This window comes from Emydura macquarii, unplaced genomic scaffold (genome assembly GCF_026122565.2).
Source record: "Emydura macquarii macquarii isolate MOO-44397 ecotype Brisbane River unplaced genomic scaffold, CSIRO-AGI_Emac_v2 contig_2205, whole genome shotgun sequence".
NCBI classification, from domain to species: Eukaryota; Metazoa; Chordata; order Testudines; family Chelidae; genus Emydura; species Emydura macquarii.
Genome location: NW_027132342.1, coordinates 15308583 through 15332772, shown reverse-complemented (window position 1 = coordinate 15332772; position 24190 = coordinate 15308583). Strand labels below are relative to the sequence as shown.

The following is a 24190-nucleotide window of genomic DNA, read 5'->3' as shown; positions in this document are numbered from 1 at the left end:
AGATCCTAGGCCTGATTCTCCACTGTTATCAATTTTACACTGCTGGAATTCAGCTGATTTCAGAAGAGTCACCGTGGTATAAAACTGGTGTTACGGCATGGAGAATCAATTCCCTGGGTGTTAGAAATATGCTAATCTGGATCACCTCTAACTGAAGAGCTCTCATTGTAGGAACCCCCAAAGGAAAAGAAACTGTCCAGGGGAGGATCAAAGGTCAGATGCCTAAAAATGGACTGAGTGTTTGGTGGGAATGAATGAAACAGAGGCTTTATCAGAGTTTGAGTATACTGTCTGGGCGGGATTTTTGAAGTTCTGATTGTTTCATTGTTAACTGGTTTTATTTTCAGTAGTTGTAATGCACCTAAAGTTCAGGATGTGCACCACTGAAATGATGGTGAAACATATAAACAGTTTTGAATTACCACGTAGTGTCATTAAGTTACTGTTCTAATGTAAACAAGTTAATCAGAGTCACTTCAGTCCAGACTACAAAGGTACTTAGGTACCCAAACCCAGATTTCTGTGCTTAAATCCCAGATTTAAGAGCCACTGTGATCCACAAAACCCCCACTCAGCTGTCACCTAACCCTGTAGGTACCTAAACTCACTCGGTGCCTACACTGTCAAAGTTCCCTAAGTGCCTGTACTATTTGTAACCTGGGAAGTGCTACCTCTGGGCATGCACTGCTAAAGGCCCCTCCCCCAGCCTATGGGGAGGAGTCACTGAGCCCGAGATACAACTGATTACAGGGGACAACTAATGAAAAAAACCAGGAAGGGGCTTGGGGGTCACAGGTTTAAACGAAGGGAACCAGAAAGGGACACCGAGCAGAGAACCCCGGACAGTGCCCACTGCCCCCAGAAGGTGTCAAGGGAGCCAGTGGACACTGCCCAGAGGAACTCTGCCTGGATGCGTGAGTGCACAAGGGAACGGAAGTAGGCCCCACAGCCGCAGAGTGCCCTTCCTGCCAACCTCCTCTCCCTGGTCTTGTAGATGGCCATTTTGGCCAGGGAGATGAGGAGGTCCCACAATTTTGTGGGGTGCCTGTAGCAAGGCGCTGTGGCCTTCCTCGGAACCTGGGCCCAAGGAAAGGTTGCGACGCCCCTGCTGAGGAGAACAGGGCCCTACAGGCCAAACTGCCCAGCAACAGAGGGGCGGAGCCAAGGCAGGAAAGGGAACTATAAAAGGCCGGCCTAGCAGCTCAGGAGAGAGGAAACTGCCACTGGAGGCAGATGTGTCTTCCCAGAGGCTGTGACCTAAACCTAGACCTAGACCTGACCCCACCCCAACCCAGCAGCTGTTTGGAGCAACTGCCCCACTGAGTGGAGCATCCAAAACCTGCCCAGATTGCCGGGCCCAAGTGATTGGACAGGGCCGCCAAGCCCTAGTGATTGGGTGGGGCCACCAAGCCCTAGTAACTGGAACGAGCCACCTGAGACTCCTGGGTGCGAAATACCCCGAGGCTGGCCCTGACCTGGAGGAGCTGCCTGATGCCGGGGCCCCCCAGGAGCTGATTGAACCTATGGCCCGGAAGAACCCCTGGGACCTGGAGGAGCTGCCCTCTGCTGATGACACAGAGGAGTTCCTGGACCTGCTGCTGGTTCACAGGGAGGAACTTGTGGGTCTACTGCTCGCAGTGTATCCCAGCGACCCAGAGGGAGACTAATGCCTGCAGGTCCCGGGGACAGGGTGTGAGGAAGTGGTCCAGGGACAGCCGACTAGCAAGTGGCTGAGGCAGGGACTAAACGCCATCAGCATGTTGCAGCTGGAGCCCCGCTGACTCAGTGGAAAACGGCTTTGCCACTGATAGGGCCCTGTGCTGGAATGCAGTGGAGTCAGGTGGGCCTGCGTCCCCCTCCCCCATTCCCTAACCATCCTGGCAGTGAGTGCTACCCTCTGGGTGTGGCTAGCAGAGGATACCAAGTTCTACCTGCCTCGCCTGCCTGCAAGGCCGGGGGCTCCAGACTATTTTACTAGCCCCACCTGTAGGAAGGCTGGGCAGTCAATAGCCCCTGATCAGCCCTGCCCGACTTGCGGGACAGGGACTATAGACTGCTTGCCTGCCCTGCTCTGCCTGAGGACGAGGGGCACCAGATCGCTTGCTAGCCCACCTGTTGGAAGGCCGGGGCTACAGACCTCATATCAGCCCTCTCCTATGAGAGGGCTGGAGGGCTACAGACTGGGAAGGAAGCCCACTCTGCTGAGGACTGAGGCTAAAGACTTGTAAACGGACACTGTTTATTCCCCTATAGGAAGGCACTGTGGCCTTCCTTGGAGCCTGGGCCCGAGGAAGGGTTGCGACGCCCCAGCCAGACAGTGCCACCGGCTTACAGTGCTTAACTTTCTACCTCTGGGCATGCACACTACTGCCTCTCACTGGGCATCTAGACAGCTGAACCCCAGCATGATAGTCACTCCTCTGGCTATCTTACCTGAAGGTCCTGATCCAGTAGGCATGCTCTGAGCACACCTCCCAGATTGAGTCCCATTCAGAATCCAGTCATGGGAAGAGGTGGTGGAGAGTCACTAGAGCAGGGGCACAAGGTCTCCCATCTCCCAGGTGAGTGCCCTAACTGCCAGTCTATAGAGCCATACTCTTCCTCTCTATCCCGGAGGATTGTGGGAGTGTTTGGGAGAGAGGTTGAGAGTGGGTGTGCTTTGCTGTTCTGTTTCTTTCTGTTGGGGACGTTGGGCTTTGGGCTTTTTTGTGTTTGTTTAGATTTGTGGTCATTGTGTGTTAAATTGCAGAGTTTCTTTTGTTAGCTGGCTTTTGTCTGCCCTTTGGGGTGGCATGGCCAGCCCAGGGGGACAGAGACCTCTGTTTGTTGTGGATTTTGAGGGTTTAATCTGTGGCCATAGGTTGCAGATTTTGCCTCCAGACTCCGTCTCTGTGGAGAGGTATGTTCTAGCTGTAGGAAAGGTGATTGGGTTTAAAAATGTGAGGTATGGCTCCCACATAAGCAAGGCCATGTTTGTTGCCATGTTTAGCCTTGCTGAGCAGGTGGTTTTGGAGAGGATTGTTGTGCAGGGTGTTTTTGTCCCTGTTGTGCCCCTCTCAACACCTGCTGTTAAAGTCACTGTCTCTAATGCTCCTTTTTTAGGAAATGAGCAGCTACCCAGAGACCTGGTAAGTTATGGTAAGATCAGTAGTCTCATTAGCAGAATTCCTTTGGGCTGTAAACCCGAGGCAGGCTGCCCCATGAGAATGGTAACCCTGTGCCTGGGAATGTGGGGGACGGGGTTTCTGAGAGTAAAGCACACGGTGAGGTGGCTGTGGCAGAGACTGGGTCCCAAAAAGCTCCAATTGTCTCTTAGGCTATTGGCTCACAGAAGGGGGGGGGGGAGAAGGGTTAGTGCCTCCTTTGTCCCTGGGGAAGATGGCATTACTGGTTCTGTGGCACCTGACTGAGCATGAGTGCAAAATAGAGGCTGAGCCTGTTGCTGTGGAATCCACAGGCTTGGCTGCGGATTCTGATTTGCTGACAAAGCCCCAAAATAAACAGCTGTTGAAGGTGGAGGGGGCTCCAGTTTGTGAGGGTGCTGTAAAGTGGGCTACTTAGTCTGCACAATCAGGCAGCATGCTGTTGAGGGTGTTGGCAGTTCTTTGGCTGGGGGCATAGAGACTTCTCAGCTATTAGTTTTGCCCCCTTGGTCCCAGCAGTCCCCTCCCTCTGGTCTCTCTGAGGTTCCCCTGTCAAAGTCGGTAGATACTTAGTCTGAGAGTGTGAGGGATGATGAACTCACAGATTCTTTGGGTGCCGAGCTCCGTCAGGGGGAATACAACCTAATATTGGTAGATTTCTGGATGACACGAAGGGGCAATGTGGAGTGGAAGTGGCAGATGGACAACCAGTCTTCATTGTCTGTTCAGCTTACTATGAGACATATCTCTGTGTGTGAGTTGGACAAACAGAAATGGTATAGATGGAAAAATCCGATGACCAAAGTGCAGGTCCCTTTGACCAATGGAAATGCTGGGGAATAACAGATATAGGAAAATTCGGTGTTTCTGTGTGAGGTTTTGAGAGTTTTTTCTGTCTCATTTTTTCTGATGGGTACTGCTCTGGTGAATAATTTTGTACATGGCTTTCTGAATGTCAGTGAGCGCAGGGTCATTATAATACTTTTACCTGTCCCAGAAAAAGGTGGCTTTCATTTTTGCAAGAGACCCACACAGATGCAGGCAACCGTGACCGGCTTGCTGACTGGAGAGGGGAGGTTTTCTGAGTCATGATTCCACTGCAGGTGCAGAGGTTGCCATTCTCTTTGCAGACAGGGTGAAACCTGATTCAGTGGCTGTGCAAGAAGTTGTTCCAGTACATTTATTGACGGTTCAAGCTCTTCTGAGCAATCTCTTTTTTTATTAATATTTATGGTCCTACGATAGGGAAAGACAACACGTGTTTTTTTCAGATCTTGGGTGCTCTTTTGACAAATTGTTTGACAAGTGATCTTTTAATTTTCTGGGGCAATGTTAATTGTACTCTTAATGAAAGGTTGGATAGCAATCATTTGGAACCACATCCACTGTCTGCTCAGCAACTTGCAACTCTTTTACAGGCTTCTGACCTGGCTGATGTGTGGAGAATTCTCCATAGTGCTATTGCCATAAATGTGTTTGGGCACTGTTTAACTACAGCGGTGTCCATGTCATGTCCTTTTTGTGACATGGAGGAAACTTTTTTTCATGTTTCTTATTTATTCCAAGTTATAGCCATTATTTGTTTTTCTTCAGGATACTTTTCAGTTACTGTCCCTTGATTTTTCTCCTATTGTATTTATTTTTACTGTTAAGTATGGGTTCACTAATAGATCTGTGGTATGCCTTGCAACCTTTATTTTGGGTCAAGCAGAGATGGCCATTTTCAAGAGTAGATAATGTAAATTATTTGGTACAGGGGTTGTCGATGTTCTTTGTTTTTGTTTTAGATTGTTAGTGGTTTTATGCCTTCATTTGTGGTTTAGATATTATACTGCTATAAGCCAATTTATTCAGCGGTAGGCTATTGGAAATGCATTTTGTACTGTTTGAGATGGGCAACTGTTTTTGAATTTTTAATTTATTTTCTTATTTTTGCTATGTTTCTGTACTGATTTTATTAAAAGTGTTTTAAAAGTCAAAGTTGCTCTCTCTGGCCCAATGACTATTTAAGTATTTATCCAAAGTGGAACAGCGTCAACAGGAGAGACTGAGGGAGCCCCACCTCAGAATACCCCATAGCCCTGTCTCCTGAGAGGTGGGAGGCCCTTATTGAAATGTTTTCTCTGCACTAAGAGGAGCAACTTGAACCCAGGTTTCCCACTTCCTGAGTGAGTGCTCTACAACCTGTTAAGGCACCAAGAATTCCTCCACTCTTTTTTGAAAGAAACAACTTAAGTGCCTAAGCTGCCAGCCTCCAGGAGAGGGTTTCATGGCTGTGAATGACAAGCAGAGATAGGCACTGTCACACTGGCTAGATTGGCAGGGGGGCATTTATTATATTTAACATCAATACATCAGAATCATAATTCATATGAGTTATGCTGTGTCAGGTACTGTTAGAAAGGCTATAATGTGCTAAGTAAGATGATGATTGTTTGTGTATTATATGTGTAATGGAAGTTATGGATATGGTTGATATATCTGTATTTCAAATTGTGCTGTGTCTGGTCGACACCCCAGACAGGATGGCTGCAGCACTAGCCTGCTTATTGGCCCATTAAGGAAATTCACAGGTACAATGGGCCCAGGGGGAGAAGCCAGGGATATACCTGATGAGTCACCAGGACTTACTCATGTGACTCTGGACTCCGTCTTATTCCTGTAAAATTTCACAAGCAGCATGGCAAAGGCCAAAGAACATAAAAGGCAGCTGCACCACACCCATTTTGTCTTCAGTCAGTCTTCAGCCTACCTCTGGATCAACTCATCTACACTGAACTTAACCTGTGAAACAAAGGACTAAGACCCATCCAGGTACTGGCTGTACACCAGAGGGACTATACAAGCCTGCAAACTCCACAATTCTTCTAGAACCTGATATATATGGACTTTCAAATTAATTGTATGTGTCTGATTGTTTTCATCCTTTAACACTTCTCTTATAGTTTGTTTCTTTCTTTTTATAAAAAACCTTTAGTTTTAGTTACTGAAAGATTGGCTGGCAGCATGGTATTTTGGGTAAGATCCAAACTTATATTGCTCTGGTAATGTGGCTGACCCTTTGGGGTCAAGAGAAACCTTTTTGGTAAAGAGCATAGAGTTTTAAATAACTGGTCTCTTTACTGGACCTAGGGGCTGATTTGGAGCCAGAGACTGAAATGTAGTGAAGGGGGCTGTGTATATATTTTTTTATTTTGACTTCTTGATAACCAGTGTGGGGAATCAGAAGCACTGTTTGTGGCTGGTTGGCAAGTCTGACTTCAGTGTCACTCACCAGTGCTGGGAGAATCTGCTCTCCTTTTATAGCCTGCCCTGACCATGGCATTTTCAGGTGGCTACCTAGGCACAGACGGGTCATAGGCACCTCCATGCAGTCTGGTTTTAGGTGCCTAACCCCATCAGAGAAGCAGAGTTCAGGACACACTCCTCTCTTCAGCATCTTCCACTGGCTAGCTTAAGTGGATCCTGTTATTAGGCACTCTTGAGGCATCCATTTTCCCCCATTAATAGCATAGGGAGTCCAGCAATTTTCTAGGCATCTAAAAGTTAGGTGTTGCAATGCTGAGCTTCACAAAGTCTAAGACCTTTTGTAGATGTGAGCATTAGTTTCTGCTCAGCTTGTTCTTTCTGCTGCAAGTGAGTTTTAGATCTTGTATCCTAAAACATGTGTTCCACTTTAAAGCAACCCTCCATGTTGCTGGGTACTGCATCCATTCCCTCAGCTGCAAAGGATTGTTTGATTAGAGCTATTTCCTTGCACCTGCTCTTGGTCAGAGAGCTCAAAGGGAAAATAAGAATTTTATGTCATTGTAATGCAAGACTTCTTTCTGCTTTGCTGCCTTCAGTGCTCAGTTTTGTTCTGTAATATATTCCTACAGCCAATTTGTGACACGCTTACCCCATGAACACCCTCATGGTGTGATTTCTATATCATTCATGTTCATCCTTACAGTGTAACTGTGTATTGTCTGATGCAAAGTATGCCATGTAAGGGGTGTTTGGAATGCTCATAGCATACTGAACATTATTGGTATGGTAGCATGTTTCCTGCAATGTCATACATATGTACAGATATGAAACTCTGCTTTGTCATATCCCCAAATGTGTGTCTCACATGGTTTGAATAGATGCAGATGAACACAAAGTTGTGTTTCCAAGCCCCGCAGAGGCATGCATACAGGAACAGTGGACCAGCCTAAGCACCTGTGAGCACCTTGGCTCAAGTGGAAGAAATCATGCCCATTGCCAGCCTGGGTCGATCACCTGATGCCAGGAGGTGTTGGGGAAATTTGTTAAAAGCTGAGGCATCTTTGTCCCTTGGAATCCATCTTTTAAACAACACCAAAGACTGAATCTACCCACAGGGGGGGCCTGGTTGCGAGAGGCATCACAACCAGCCTGTGTGGTAAGCTGAATACAGACTGACATCTTAATCTTAGGTTAAGATATGAGTTATCTTTTAGTTAATTATGATTAACTCCTTGATTTATTAATAATCTGACTTAGATTCACTTAAACTTGCTATAGTCAATAAATTTGTTTGTTTGATCTAAAACAATGCATGTGGATTGAGTGTGTGCAGAGACCTCACTTAGAGTGACAGACCTGGTGCATATCAATTTCTTTGATAAATTGATGGACAAGTGTAAATAAGCTTGCAGGGTGCAATGTGCAGCACTGAATCCTGCAAGACTGCAGCTCCCAGGGTTGCATCTGGGACTGGGGGTGTTTGCTGGGGGTCTATCCCATGAGTGGGTGGCTAAAGCACTCCTTCACTAGGTGAGGGATGGATTACACACAGGAGGCTGGGCGTGGGCTGACCCTGAAGTGGGTGGTTCACACAGCAAAGCAGGGTAAATCAGGGCCCAGGAGTGAAGAATTGAGGTGACACAGCTACACACCAGTCCAGGTTGCAGGGGGGGGAACGTCACACAGTGTTCCTCTTCTGCCTTCTATATCCTTGGTGTCTTGTTCATGTGTAATAGTCTTCTTAGCAAAGCAGAGCAGTGTTAGCAAAAATGTGACCATAAATCAAATGGTGTCCACACCTTTTTTTTGCTTGCTGAGACCCCCTGCTGTTCAAATGTGCCATCAGCTTCAGTGCCTCAGATTATCACAGCTGATGCAAGTTCATCTTTACAAAGAGGTTTTTCACGTAGCTGGAACTCAAATCATTTAAGGTTTGATAGTTTAAAAAAAAAAAAAAAAAAAACCTTGAAATTTCATCCAGAGCTCAACTGCTAGCCAATGCAGAACATGGAGCCACAGTCTAATGGTGCGATCAGTGAGAAACACTACTTAATAAGCAGCCCACTTCATTCTTCACTAGTTACATACAGAACACATTGTAGTAATCTGACCTTGAAATAAAAGGGGCATGGCAAAAGGGGCAAGGTTCACATCTGAAAGACAACTTTCTTGCTAAGTGCAGATTATAGGAAATGCACACATTGCTGTCAAGTCTCATAATTTTATCATGAGTCTCAAGTACTTGATGTTCTTAAAACTCCAGCTCCTGGAGCCATGTGATTATATGAGCATCTTCATTTTCATTTAAAAGAAGTTAAAAGTCTAGTGATCATGACTGCAGAGAAAAGCCTAAAAATGAGCCTAAAGGCTCAAAAACAAGAAGGCAAACAAAAACTCAAAATTTATTTTAAATCTCCTGTATTTTGAGTCACTCATGATTGGGGGGAGGGGTGATTTATGATTTTTGAATGCTTGGAGGTGACAGTAATGCACATTTAATAAAAGCTGCTTTTTGGGTAACTAGAAGCAGCTGGGCATCTGACAAGACTCTGTGTGTGTGATCCATAAAGATACTTAGGTGCCTAAAACCAGAACGTAGGTGCCTAAATTCCATTTTAAAGTCCCTAACTCAGGCTTTGTGGATTGCAGTTTTGTTCCTGGGATTTTCTAAGCACCTCAAAGTTAAGTGCCATGACACTCAGTGTTGCAACATCTAACTCCCTTTGTGGATCCCACCCACCTAGGGTAACTAGATGTCCCGATTGATGTGCACACTTAACTTACTCTTTGTGGCAAGGATCACTTCTTATGTTTATACAGTACCCAGCACACTCTGGTAATTGGGTTCTGCTGTAATATAAATAAAACATTTGTTTTAAATCAAGTGTCTCCCACTTCCCCTTTTAAAGGCAGCTATCCCTTCCCCTTTGCATAGGAACACTGGACTCTTCTGACTTCCCCATCCACTCCAGAATCAGATTGCTTAAGTCTTCCACCTCCTACTCAGTTATGTGCCCAGCACCCTAATTAAGTCTTTTCTCCCCCTTAGACTCCTTGCAACCACTCTCCAATCTTCTTCACAAGATTACCTAGGATGATACCAGCTTCCTCTCTGTCCACAAGACAGACTTCAGTTATCTCTGAGATTAGGCCACCACTATTCTTGACTGTCTTCAGAATTGCCATCACTGCTCCTCCTCACCTGCAGTCCCATCATCCATGCTTTCTCCTGTCTGATGAAGTGTGTCCCACCTCCTGCTCCATGGGCAGAGCATAGGCTATCTCTCTGCCTATCCCAATTCCCTTAGTTACTCACAATTCCCAGTGTCTTCCTACGTGATGTCAAAACAGGAGCTGAAGTGTTATACAACTGCAAATAACAGGGCCTCTTATAGCTGCTGAATGGGGTGTTTTTTCCCTCTTTCATTTTGCAAGAGGGGACCTGCCACACCCCAATAGTGCTGAATAGGTGAGGGAAAAGATGAAAAGAGAGAGGAAATGAGGGCAAAGGAATGCTCTACTTCTCCCCAGCTGCTGAAGGGGGACTTAATCCAACCAGCCTCCTTGTTGGCTGATGGAAGGATGAGGGAATCCCCTTTCTCCACCTGTTTTTTTTCCTAGAGCTCCTTTTTCTCTCCTCCACATATTTAGGGAGAGAGAAGACTGCAGAGCAGGGAGCAGTTATCAGTACTCTGCTGTACTCATGAAAAGACTATGGACCACCAGCAGAAGACACAGGCATGAGACCCTACGTGGATCATAGGGCCCACGTAGGCAACCCCATCTTTAAACTATCACTGACAATACAAGTGAAAGAACAATTTCCACCTGTGAAAAGTCAAAGGGATGAAAAGAGGTAAAATTGAAGGAACAGAGTGGGCAACAGGAGGACAGAGAGAGACAGGCAGCAAGTCCATGAAGAGTTCTAACATTCAGACACAAATAGCTAATGAATGGGAGAGAGGATCATATAGTGGATAGAAAACTTGCAAAGGTGACAAAGGAGGGATAGTGGAATATTCTGGGAATGTCCCTTCCAGATACTGGAGTAGTACTTTTGGAACAATCAAAACACTTGCCCCCACACAATCCATCCCAAGTAGCTTGCCTGATCCCAATGTACAGTGCAGTAGATCTTTGGGTCTTCAGTGAATGCTGGGTGAATACTACAGACATGACTAATAAATCTCATGGACATTATTACTGACAGCCTCCCTGGCTTCATTTAAAGAGTTCTCAGTAACCAGGGACAAGTCATTTACCTTTTTTAAATAGTGGTACATTAGTTTTCTTCCAGTCTTCTATAACTTTGCCAATGTTTCCAGATTTATTGAAATCAGTATTATCAAGTGAGCTCTTCAGCTAGCTTTTAAAATGCTGATGCAAGTTATCCAGACCTGCTGATTTTAAAATATTTAACTTTCATAGTTGCTGTTTAATAGCCTGGCGAGACACCAGTGGAATGGAGCGTTATAGTAGGGCTAGCTCACCTGGCTTGTGAATTTTTACCATCACAAAGCCAGAGCAGGGCGATGCAAAGGGGGGAGGCGATGGATAGAGGTGGGAGACAGAGTGTAAGCCAAGGAAACTGACAAAGGGCAGAGGCAGATTAGCTAGGAAGGCAGTGAAGGCGATGGGATGGCATGAACTGGAGGCAGGGATGGCAAGGTGCTCTGCACGCTGGAGGATGCAGGGATGGGCAGGAAACCAGCCAAGGTTATCAACGCAATCACAGCCTTCTCCTCTTCCTCACTGGGGGGGTTACATAAACGTAGAGACACGTCCCCACCCCCCAGCACGGACGTGAGGCTAGCTGTCACGGCTCACACACGCATGCCTATGGGGCTGCAATCTCACACACGCAGACCACGGCCCAGTCGAACCCGCAGAAAGCAGCATGCGCGCACGCGTAGCCTCAGGCGCGAAGGACGGGGCGGGGGCAGCCGAGGGACAAGTTAAAGGATCCTCCTGCGCAGGCGCGGAAAACTCAGTTAACCCACCCGACGTTTCGTGAACGAGCTGCGAGTGGAAGAGCCCATCACGTAGCGAAGTGCCAGTAGTAGGTGGTCATAGTAGTTTGCCCTTCCCGCTCACTGCTCTCTCTTCCAAGAAGTGGCGCCATATATATTGGTAGATGCTGCCAGCCAGTCCGTATCTTTCAGGTGGTCTCGTTTGTCTCTAACTCTCGCTAGGGAATAATTCCGCCTAGATAGTACGGGCCCCCGGAGCCTGCCCAATCAAAACCAGGGTCCAGTGAGTGTCATTAGTTGCTGGGTGGAAACAGGCTGCGCGCGCATAGAAGGCATTGTAGAGTTAATGACGTCATCATCGCCTGGCCTGCCTCAGGCCACTTTTCCCTCGCACTGGGCGGGGCATTTCCTTTGATTGACAGACGCGCCTACCCGTAACAAGTATGTCCCGGAACCCATGGGCCAAGAGTCTCGAGGGCGACGCGTCCCGAAGGGCGTGGGGGAACGGAGAGGAATCAGTATTAGCAGCCCGAACGGCCGGTGGATGGACAGCCCCTCTGGCCAATCGCGTTTCACAGAAAGGGACCGCCCCCAAGGAGGGCGGGGGGGGGGGACGGAGAGGAATCAGTATTAGCAGCCCGAACGGCCGGTGGATGGACAGCCCCTCTGGCCAATCGCGTTTCACAGAAAGGGACCGCCCCCAAGGAGGGCGGGGGACTGGACGGGGCTGGGGTGTTGCTAGGGAAGCGGCGGCGGTGGGGTTGGGTGTCTCCGGGCTGCGAACCGAGCCTGACACGCGGGCCGAGTTCGAATAACGGGGGGGGGCCGGCTCGCTCCTCCGCCCCCGCGCCCCGGTGGGGGGAACAGGCTCCGCCGGTCACGTCCCTCCTCAGCCCTTCGGGGACGTATCAGGCTCTTCTCCCCCCTTCCCCCCCCCAGACTCCAGCACCCCGCGGTCGCTCCCTCCCCCCACCAGGCCAGGGCTCCAGCCGGCATCGCCGCGACCCCCCTGGCGGCAGCACGGAGCATGGTGAAACTCGTCGCCAAGTGCATCCTGGCAGGTGAGCTTGTCATCGGTAGTCCGTGGGGAGGGGACTGGTCCTTCCACCCGGCCCAAAACAATGGGGCAGCCGCGGGGTCCAATCGTCTCCCAAAGGGCCCAGAGTTTGACAGCACGCATTTACAGGAACAAGCCTCTGCCATCTCCGGAGGCCTCGCCCTGGCCCTGGCCACTCTCAGCTGCTCACCAAAAACCAAGTTGTTCTCCTGAGTTATTTTTAACTTGGAGCAAGGCAAGCAAAGAATGGCCCCAGGAGGCCATCAAAAAGATAGACCACCACCGGCAGCCGGGCATTCTTGCTGGAATAATTGACTGTGGCCAAATACTAGGCAATCAGCTGCCCAGTGAATTGCTGTTGTTTGACGGGTCAGTTGACCTGCTTGCCCAGCCTACATCAATCTCTTGCCATGTTGTCAGTATTCGCTGTTATCTGTACTTATGACACCAGCCCAACCACCAATAAGAGAGATCAGGGCTCTATTGCAGTAGGTGCTGTACATGCGCGTAGAAAGAGACAATCCCTTCCTTAAAACCCTTGCTGTCTAAATAAACAAGGCAAAAGGCACGCTGGAGCAAAGAGAGGGGAAGTGACTTGCTCAAGGTCACATGATTGGTCACTAGTAGAGCAGTGAATAGAGTCCAGGTTTCCTGACTCCTACTCCAGTATCCTGTCCACTAGATCAGAGTGCCTCAACAATACTGCTTCCTTTTGTACAGCAACCATCATCCCAATTGTATCTCAGTTCTTTAGACTGTAGTTAAATACAATTGTATATATAAAAAGCAGAGGGTAACCAACTAAGGTACAGATGAGATATGAAATATGATGGAGAATTAATGGAAAAGAAAGAGGCAGGATCAAAGAGAAAGCTCTCTTCACAAAGATGGTATGACAGGAAGCTGGTGGGGAACGAAGAAGACCCGTTTCATGAAATAGGCTGGAGCATTCCCATTTGTGCCTGATGGAAAAAACGTTAGGAATAAGGGTGATTCCAAGATTATAAACAAGAAAAAAAAAAGTATGCTGTTAGTCAAGTGTGAAAATAAGAGAAAGGCAGATGTGTCTGAGGAGGCTCTTCTTGCCCAAGAGAAGCATGAGTTAACCTGAAAGAAGCTGAGCGAAGCTGCAAGTTTGGTTGGCCAAGACAAGAGTGTGGAGATGTTGAGAAGTGTGTACAGTTAAATGGTATCAAGCATAGTAGTAGCAAGACACTAGATGTAGAGATCAGATGACTGAAAGGGGCTAGGTAAAATGAAAGATTTTCACTTCCCTGCTGGCTGCAGGAATGGCCAAAGGGGAAGGGTCTTAACACAGAAGAGGAGCCACGACAAATTAAAGGGGAAGAGAGAATGCAAGTAGATGGGTTTCTTGTTACCGCCTCTGATGTTTTTACACCTATGTGTATCTAAGGAGATGATTCTCGAGGAGAGAGTGGTTCACATTGTTGAGAGCTACACTGATGTCAAGGAGAATGAAAAGGGAAAAAGAAGGAGATTGTTAACTATACAGTGGACAGTGATTCCTTTATTATTTCTAAGGAAGATTTACATTTAAGAATATTGCTTTATGAGATAATTGCTAAGAAAAAGGGAAGGTTAAGGATAGGTAGGGTGAAAGGAGTGCATTTAAAGAGGGTAGTGATTTTTTAGAGAAATGGGGAAGATACTGGAGGGCAAAGGAATTACTAACATGAGGAATAGTATAGAGCACAATGGTGGAAATATAGGACCAAACTAAAGGAAAGGGGCAGACAATGTTAAATTACTATAATAAAAAAGTATAATGTTGGATTGGAATGCAGGGAAGAAGGGAGTAAGGGAAGAGAAGAATATCACCATGGGAGCATGCAGTGTTGTTGTAACCATGTTGGTCCCAGACAAGAGACAAGTTGGTTAGCGACACAAGATGGGTGAGGTAATATCTTATATTGGACCAACTTCTGTTCCTTTCATATCCTCCCAAAACAATTGATTTTCCCAACACTGCTACTAAACGATCCAATAATTCTGTTTTAATATATGAAATAGAATTGGTATTCAAAGGGCAGAGCAACAAGTCAATATACATAGCTTACTTTTTCAGCTGCAGTAAGTTCAGGCTTACTTTTTCCTAAGAACTGTGTTAGCTGAGCCCATGATGAGAGAAACAAGTTTTCAGGCATACACAGAGTTTTGTGTAAGCTCCAAAATTTGTCTGTCTCATGAACAGAAGCTGGTCCAATAAAAGATAGTACCTCACCCAGCTTGTCTCCCTAATAGGGCAATCAGTCTGAAAGAAGACAGCAAGTTAGATAAGAATTTGAACTGAGAGGTGGAAACAAAAGAAGTTTCTGCAGTTTGGGGCAGTATGTGAAGAAGCATCATGTCATGAAACATGGAGGTAATGGTCTGTTAAACTATGCAGGGAAACAATAAACTGGTCAAAACACTAGAGAACATGCTGTAGGGAACAATCCTGAATTGATCAAGGCGGAACTAGAATCAGTGGTTCCCAAACATTATTGGTTCATGTTCTGCCTTCATGTTGTGAAGTGAACTAGATCAGTGTTTCTCAACCTTTTTGATACCAGGGAGATCTCAGGCTTCCTATACTGTGTCAGGGAGATCCCAGGGACCGGTGCCAGTCCATGGACCGGTCATTGAGAAACACTGAACTAGATAATCTAACAGGGCATTTCCATTTTAATGTTGTGGGCCCAGTTCAACCCCAGTGTAAGCAGCTATTTGTGTAGAATTTCAGGATTGTCACTCGGAAACCTAGAATGTCTGCTGAGTCAGTGTGAAGCAAAGGAAACCATTACAAGCGTGGTTGAGAGCTCTTGTTGTTTAGAATATCATCAGGTTTAATCAGCACTGGTCCCCGTGAGAACCAGGTAGAATGTTGGAGTCGAAAGGTTCTGCGGCAGTCTAAATGTGGCAGCTGATCAGAGAAGGTGGGAGTAACAGTTACTTGGGGTAACAGGGAGGTGGAACAGCCAGGGAGCAGTTTTGTGCACAAACTTTGGGAAACATGTACAAACAGCAACATTGCTGACTGCAACACAGCTCATGGAAACAAGAGCCCCCATTTTCAGCTTTTTTACACACACAACTTTATGAATTATAACCATGGAATATCACAGGCTTTCAGCTACTAGTATTAAATACATTTACTCCAGGGCTAAATTTGGCCTATGATTCTGTGAGCAAGTGTCACCACCCAGAACAATCTTCCTGCTCCAGATATATGTGTAGCTTTCCTACTCTTTCTCAAAACACAGTGTACACACATTATGGTAGGGTAAAAACTTACCTCTTTCCTGGTTCAGCTTTATTAACAAAGTAACTCAACACAAAGTATTAATTTCAGGCTTGGTTGTTTCCTACAATCCCTCCTTATGAACTGTTCAGCCTAGACAGTTTGTGAGGAATTAATCCCTGACCTGTAGACCCTTTGCACTGGGCAGGCCAGGACAAAAGAGCTGGAAAGTATGTGTAAACCACATGGGAACACCAGAGTAGCTCTTCACACTGAGATATGCCTGAGGACTAGGGTAAGTTTGGGAATCTTTGTTTGTCCATGCTAGAAAGGATATGATCTGTGAATTTCAGAACAAATGGCAATTCTGGTGATGTTTAGGGTGCCTCTCAGCCATCAATATTGCAGACACCTAAAGCCAGCCCTGCACATGCAATAGCAACACTCATTTCATCACGTAGATAATTGTTCTATTGATTTTTCTGGCTTTCTTGCCTGTAGTGACTGGTATGAGTAAAATTGCAGAACCAAGTAACAAAAACCTCTTTTTAAGATATGGTGGGAGCAGGGTATATTGAGGGCAGGGTAAATGAGATCATCCAGCCAAAACTAAACAAAGTCCTTTGGTCATGCAGGTGACTCAGCAGTGGGGAAGAGTGCCGTGGCCCAGATGTTCTGCAGTGATGGAGCTCATTTCCAGAAAAACTACACACTGGTAAACTTTGTGGGATGATACACCCAGGCCAGGGACTGAGGGAGGACACCAGGCTCAAAATGTCATTGGGTGACTTCTCTAAAAATCCATGAGTGAGGAACAGGAAATTCCAGGGTAGGATGAATTACTGAGGGCTGGTTTCAGCTATAGACAGGCACTTAAATTGATTCATTAAAGGGTTTTCTCTCAAAATACTTATGTACACCAGGCTGTAAAGAGAAGCTGACTAACACCCTAGAAGGTTTTCGTATACCTAGGAAGTTGACTTCAAAGCTTAATACAGAGTAAACTAGCTAATTTTGTTAGTTTCCTTCTGTGTCAGAATCTTCACAAGCTTGTGTGGTCTTAAACAGTTTCCCATTTTCAGGGAGTGCCAAGTGAAAATGGTTTGTTGCAGGAGGAAACTGCTTACTCCAAGTAGAATATCTGAGTGTGGATTGTATGCTCTTCACTATACAAATATGAAGATATACTTCATGGCCCCAAGCTATTAAAATTAAAAGAAACCATTCCAACAGGAAGAGGATGCAGTTATGCAGCCCTTCCATATAAAAACATTAATGGTGATGAGTATACAGAAGCAGGATGAAAAATAAGTCCTGTCATATGTGTTATATGTTGAAATAAAGACCAAAAGGAGAACTGGAGAACAGAAATAGAAGAGACAAAAAAGAAAAGAGGCTGGGAGGGAGAGGGAGAGAAAGTGAGATAGAAAGTGGAAGAGGCATAAAATAAAAGGGGAACCCCAGAATCCTGTATGCCAACTGCAGCATAACACCTGTGAAGGATCACTTGGTCAGTGCAAGGGATTCAGGGGCGTGTTTTGGAGCAACCAATCAGAGAGGTACCAGTGAGTCTTGACCCAACTCTAGATCCAAAGTTGTCAACCAATATCCTGGCATGTGAGCAGATCTCCAGAGGCTGGTTCTTTTCCACATCTTTCCCCATGTGAGAAGTCTCTAAGGCATGAGAGTATCTTCAAGTTTAGAGAGACAAGGTCTTGAGCTAGAGCTCTGTGTAAGCTTGAAAGCTTGTTTCTCTCACCAACAGAAGTTGGTCCAATAAAAGATATTACCTCATCCACCTAGTCCGTCTAACATCCTGGAACCGACACAGCTACAGCAACGCTGTATACAACATGTAAGAAAGTTTGTCATTAGGACTTCAGGAAGTTTTATTGTGAAGATGGTTCTCCACAGTATCAGTTTGATGGGATTCTGGTGATCTAAGAGGATTGCTGCACCCTAGAGCAAGTGTATGAATGGACAGACCTCTACAAGCCTTGCTGATCAATGTTTTCCTGGTTCTGCTTGACAGACGACAGGTGTGGAACTGTTGGTGAAGACTGTATCTGTTCCAGAGACGAGTGATAGCGTGGTGAGTCCTGCTGTGTCACAAATAGGGACAGAAGGAGATCTTAAGAGCTCAAAGTCCATCTATTATGTGAATATTTGATATGTCTCATTTCCTTGGATGGACTCACCAAAGGTTTACATGCATATTGAGTTGCATTAAGAAACCTGATGCTGATCATGTGCTAAGATAATACAAATAATGAATAAAAATAATCATGCACAATAGCTGATTTCCAGAGATAACTTATTTTTAAAACATATGTTTACATACTAAACTGCAACATGTCTTCTTAAACTGAAGCTCTTACCAGTTTAGTTAGGGTTCTGCACTGCCATGTAGGATATCCAGGTATAATTCCCATTCCCTAGAGCTGTGGAGACTGGCGCTATCCAGACCTCTATGCATTAGTGCCCTGCACTACCATTTAAGATATATGTATACTCAGATTAGCATGCCACTCTCTCATTCCACAGATCTAGTTGGTGCTAGGAGCGGAGACCAGGCCTGGTGCACTGCAGGGTAGACCTTTTCACTGTCTATGCAAGAAATCCAGCTGCTGCTTTGCACTTGCCCTCTGGTCTAGGTGCATTGTGGAGGCTGTGAGCTTAGGTACTGAGACATGAGGCTACTTTGCTGTAGTTGAACAAGAAGCAAGAGTGAAAAGTTCTAGTGTACACCTCCCAAACCCTTCCCCACATAGAGTCATAGAGATGTAGGGCTGGAAGGGACCTCAAGAGGTCATCAAATCCTGTCTGTAGCAGGACCACGTTAACCTAGACCATCCCTGATAGGTGTTGTCCAAACTGTTCTTAAAAACCTCCAGTGATGAGGATTTCACAGCCTCCCTTGGAAGCCTGTTCCAGTGCTTAACTACCCTTGTTGTTAGAAAGCTTTTCCCAATATCTAACCTAAATCTCCCTTGCTGCAGATTAAACTCATTACATGTCCTACCTTCAGTGGACAGAGAGAACAATTGATTACTGTCCTCTTTATAACAGCTCTTAAGATATTTGAAGACTGTTATCAGGTCCCCCTTCGGCCTTCTTTTCTCAAGACTAAACATGCCCAGTTTCTTTAACCTTTCTTCATAGGCCAGGTTTTCTAAACCTGTTATCGTTTTTGTTGCTCTCCTCTGGACTCTCTGCAGTCCATGTCTTCCCTAAAGTGTAGCACCCGGAATTGGACACAGTACTCCAGCTGAGGTCTCACCGATGCAGCGTGGAGCAGGACAACTATTTCCTGAGTTTTACATACAACACTCCCGTTAATATGCCCCAGAGTGATATTAGCTTTTTTTGCAACTGCATCATATTGTCAACTCACATTCAGTTTATGATTCACTATAACCCCCAGATCCCTTTCATGGTCTTCCACACAAAAACCTTCTTTCTGCTTTCAGGAACTCTTCCTTTTTGACTCAGCGGGCAAAGAACTGTTTTCTGAGATGACAGAGAAACTGGCAAGTATCATGTAATAGTCTTCTTGTTCCTAACGAGGTGCTTTTGCTGTGAAGAGGATCTGAGCTACCTAGTCTGGCAGATGCAGCAAGCTTTGGCATGAGTGGGAGGGGAGAAACGCCTCTCAGTTGCCTATGACCCCTATTCCTTTACTTTCTGAAACTTGAAACAGTGCAGTAGGGAATCTTTTCCAAGGGAAGGGAGGTGGGATCCCAGAGGAAGCTCCTTTGGCTCTTAAAAAGAAATAGGAATACTAACCTGAGATAGCTGTATGGATGTTTTTGGTTTTTTATCTGTGTTTTTAGAGGTACCTCCATTTTGCCCCTTCTAGTATATCAGATTTTTGCCTTCAGCCTGATCTTTCTGTTCCACGGAGACTCTCCCTTCTGATGGGACATAGCACTGCCCTTGACTTCTCCCACTTTAATACATGTGTCCCTGCCCCTCCTACATCAGGGACCTTTCCATTGTATTATCAGATTTTGACAGATGGGGTCAGTTAATTGGGGTCCCGTTATATTAGATTCCTTTTATTCCTGTCCTGGAATGTATTTCCCACACTGACACTTCCTCTCTGGGGATGTATTGGCCATTGACCACATCAGTTTTGCTAGAGCTGACAATATCTCTCTCTTGATGTACAGTGGGAGCAGCCCAATGCCCTGTGTATTGTGTACGATGTCACCAATGAACAGTCTTTCAACAACTGTGCCAAGTGGCTGGAGAAGCTGAGGGCACGGACACTTGGAATGCACCTTCCAGGTAGGAGATGGTGAGATGCTTTGCACCCTTCTCATGTTTTGTGGTAGCATCTCTTCCCACTGAGATGTGGCATAAAGCATTATCTTAAATCCAAGTCAAGCATATCTTCCTTCAAGTCACCTGGTCTATGCTTAAGGCAGACCAGGGAAGTGCATATTCTTAGTGATTCCCTTGCTGTCCTTCTCTCTAGCACCTTCTCTAAGCAGCAATAGCCTAGCGATCCAATTTTGTTTTCTCCCATTTTCTAACTCACCCAGCAGGTTTTACAGTCTTTACTGCTAACAATTCAGCATTTCTTTTTTCCTTTCTTTTGTTTCACATTTTTTGTAGGTGTCTTAGTGGGGAATAAAACAGACCTGATTGGTCGACGAGTTGTGGAGTTGAAACAGGCACAGGAGTGGGCTGAGATCCATGGCCTGCAATACTGTGAGACATCAGTGGTGAGTGTCTTCTCCTTTCTCCATCTGTGGAAGTGGGTGTCTTCTCTTTTGGGAGCTCTGTTACAATCCTTTATCATTTAATCCACTCCCAGTATAAATGTGGGGGTTTTTATTGAGCAGTTAGAGTAGGAATAGGTGAATGCTTCCTCCATCCGTCTTTCACAACCTCTCTTCTCTCTTTACAGAAGGAGATGGAGAACATTGAAGCCCCTTTCCACATCCTGGCAAACTCATTCCACCGACTGTACAGAGAGAAGGTGGAAACCTTTCACTCACTTGTGTGAGAGCCTTGGGTATAGCAGCTTGCTTAGCCCCCGTGGGGTTTTCTTGAGCCCGGAAACACCCTGTTGCCTAGAATCCCACAGACTGAAAGATGGGGAGAAAGTGAGAGATGGGATTTTTTTTCTTTGTGACCATTTCCTGATAATTCAAATTAAACCAGAAATAAATATGTGGAAAGGCAGCCTTTTTGAGGTTGAGACCTGGTGTTCCTTTCATGTCCCCTGACTTGGTTTTCTTCTCCATGAAAATCTATTGGACAGTGTGGGGGCTACAGAATGGAAATTGCCAACCTTCTGCTTTGAGATTGTCCTGTCTTTTGTCAGAATGGCTTTCCTGCTGCTAGAAACAAGGGTCAGATGATTTGGTGGGGTTTTTGAGATGGGGAAGGAGTGGGGAGGCTAATGGGGCATTTCTCACATTGGACAGTCCAGTACTGACATATATCTAAAGGAGGCCTTGCACCAGGAAAGCACATTCACTAGCAGGGCTGGAATAGACTTTAGGCTCAGAGCCTGTTGAGATGTGCCCAGCAATTGTGGCATGAAATGTGACATCTGTAGGGACTTTTCTTGACTCAGGTATGGTTCTGAGATGTGCCTAGAGATTGGGGCCTGGTTTACGTGATATTCCAAGGTTCATCAGCTTGAAGCCCACCGCATTGCTGATATGGTTTGTGACCCTAATCTGTGTTTCGCACTTCTCAGACTCTAGTTCTTACTCTGACTTGGCTTATTTTCTCTGCCTGTTAGGAGCTGTCTTGCTGCCAGGAGGTTTTCTTCTGTCCCTATTATAACTTGGTAATGCAGTGCCCTCTGCTGGTCCTAGGTCACAAACTTGCCCAAGAAGGTGCCACTGTGTTGTAATGAGCAAGAATTGTGCTCCTATCTTCCTTCCCCACCTCCCAGATACCTCCCCTTTAGCCTGAGGAGGGGTCCCCAGGTTTTCAAATAGATAATTTTTCCTGCACTCCCTCTCCCCACCACTTCCCACCTTGCCTTTGTTTTGTGTGTGTGTGTGTGTGTGTGTGTGTGTGTGTTTGGGATAGGGCATTGCTAACTAAAGTCAGCAGTGTCACTTCCTCCCTAAATCCAGTTTTCCAGTCTCTTGGTCAAATGAGAACCCCATTTTGTTCAGTTTTCACCATCGGCTCTCACATTTCCTAGGTGATCACTTGGTTCAGGTATCATGAGTACAGACAGGACACAGGAGGAGAAAGAGGTCACCTGGCTCGAAGCTGTTGTGAGCCGGCAGAGGGACTTGTCCAGGTTCAGGTTTGGAGTGCGGAGGGGCAACATCTCTAGGTAGAATTCTTGTCTCTGATATAATACTGATGTAGAATGTGTGAGAACCCTTTAAAATCTCCAGTGCAAGGAGCTGCACTGCAGTTAGGCAAAATATCTGTGCAATTCAAGGTAGGATGTATCTCGTTGATTCCACAAGAGTCAGTTGCAGAAACTCTCCTCTGCTCCCAAGGTCACAATAACTTCCCTTGGCTAAGGGGGCTGATTTTTCTGGGGCTGTGCACTGAGTCATTTCTCTGAGATAAGCTTTCCAGGAATCTCTGCTCTAAGTGGGTTGGATGTAATGCATCTAAGTAGGAGATGTGGAGGCAGGAGCCAGCCACCTTCAGCTGCTATGAATAAGATATCATTATTTTTAATACTGTATTGCATTAGTTAAAGAACTTTAAAACTAAAGGCTCACTTTGATTTGATGGCTCCTCCTACAGTTTTACTAGCAATGTGCTTATGTTACATGATGGATCTTTTCATATTTGAAATATCTTTCCAACTGTGTCTTTGCCAGCTGTGACATGAACTATGGAGGATTAATACCTTGGGGATGGGAGATAAGGGGAAACCCATGCCATTTTTATCTGAGAACATTTTTCTGTATGCCCCAGAAAAACCTGCCATAGCTCTTAATGACTGACAAAGAGCTCTGTGTAAGCTTGAAAGCTGGTCTCTCACCAACAGAAGTTGGTCCAATAAAAGATATTGCCTCACCCGCCTTGTCTTGCTAATATCCTGGGACCACCACGGCTACAACACTGCTGCAAATAACTCTTAATAAGCAGTCTGTAAGATGGAGATGGGTGAATGTTTTTCACTGAATGAAAGCAAAAGCTGTAGAATCTAATTAGAAGAATGCTTACAGTGCTGATTGGTGATTTATTAGGTAGCTGCTGCCGATGGGTTAGTGAAGAAAAATGCCTCCCATTCAGGGAAAGATGTATTGCCTGAGAGTGAAACTGTGTAGCCCCTTCTCTTCCCGTAGGTCATTTCAAGAGTGAGAAAACAGGCGGTGTTTAAAACCTGTTAACTAGCCGGTTTTAACACGTTTTGAGTGCTAATGTAGCCATGATTTAATGTCTTTTAAAATGTTTGCTGATCATGGTCCTCCAAAGGGAGGAACTTTGGTTTGACCATGACCTGCTAATGCATTTCAAAGGCATACCATGTCTGCTCTAGTATTTTAAGACATGTCAGCTGACATGTTTTCAAATATGACCTATTTTCCTAGTTTAGACCTGGCCCAGTTGGGGAGGTTGGTAACGGGGTGGAGAAAAGGTGCCTGAGAGCTAGGTGGGTTGAGGGTTTGTTGTGGCAGGGAGACTGAAAGCTCAGTATGTCTGTGTATGAGGGAGCTTGGGGTAGCTAGGTGGGTGAGGGGAGAAGACTGGATGCATGGGATGTGTGAGGGGAGAGTCTGGGGCCAGTATTACGTTCCCCATGCCTTGTGTGAGCATGGTCAAACCTACATTCCTCCCTTCCTTTGGAGAAATGACCTGCCATCGCCTCTTCCCCGTGGGTTTTATTCTCTGCTCCTGTTGCACCTCCTTGGCTTGCATCCAGGGGCAGACCGGTGAGCGGGGTGGCAGAGAGGCTGCCTGCTGAGCAAGAAACCTTGCTGTTCCCCTGCAACTCTGACCGCTTCCTCCAACTGCAGAACTATAAATTCCCAGGATGGATTTTTAAAAACCCTGACAGTCCCAGCCAAACCAGGACAGCTGGAAAATTTTCAGGGTAAAAATCAAATAGTCCTGAACTTACCCACTTCCTTTTAACAGTACATAATCCTTCAGTCTCCTTTTTCCTACTTGCTTGCATGACTGAGCAAGCGCTTCTTTTTCTTCTCCGAGCTCCCATCTCAGCTTTCCAGTGGCTCATTTTCAGAACCTTGCTTCACTGAGCTCCTCATTAGCTCTTTTGCTGCTCACTTTAGTATGAAGTATCACAAGTTGTTTTTGTTATCCGTCTTTGTAATTTCCCTCCTAGCTGTCCCAAAATACCAAATGGCATTTCGTCTCAGCAAGGTTTACAAAAGAAAAACAAATTTGGAGTTTTTAGGCCAAACCATTTTGGAGCGATGAGCCAAAAATTGCTTCACAAATTTTCAGAAATGAACTTCCAGTAAAATTTTAAAAGTCTTTTATGTTAAAACCTCTCTTCTGACTTTCACCAAATGTCCCAGAAAAATCCTACCCTGGGATGAGATGTAGCATGTAAAATTTCAGG

At 45.9% G+C, this 24190-nt stretch overlaps 1 protein-coding gene across 1 annotated transcript; it reads left to right on the top strand.

Moving 5' to 3' along the window:
• Positions 1-12081: 12081 nt before the first annotated feature.
• IFT27 (intraflagellar transport 27) lies at positions 12082-22677 on the top strand. The gene is made up of 7 exons (XM_067559422.1): positions 12082-12423; positions 16296-16375; positions 17693-17752; positions 19131-19190; positions 19833-19950; positions 20281-20390; positions 20576-22677. The coding sequence occupies exons 1-7, from the start codon at positions 12390-12392 to the stop codon at positions 20672-20674; spliced, it is 561 nt and encodes a 186-aa protein (XP_067415523.1). The 5' UTR covers positions 12082-12389; the 3' UTR covers positions 20675-22677.
• Positions 22678-24190: the final 1513 nt, after the last annotated feature.

Bases quoted from the DNA above. Each gene is read 5' to 3' on its own strand.
- IFT27 (XM_067559422.1), top strand. From the start codon at position 12,390: ATGGTGAAACTCGTCGCCAAGTGCATCCTGGCAG. The intron at 19,191-19,832 runs GCAAGTATCATG...CTTGATGTACAG, and splicing joins CTGAGATGACAGAGAAACTG to TGGGAGCAGCCCAATGCCCT. The intron at 19,951-20,280 runs GTAGGAGATGGT...CATTTTTTGTAG, and splicing joins ACTTGGAATGCACCTTCCAG to GTGTCTTAGTGGGGAATAAA.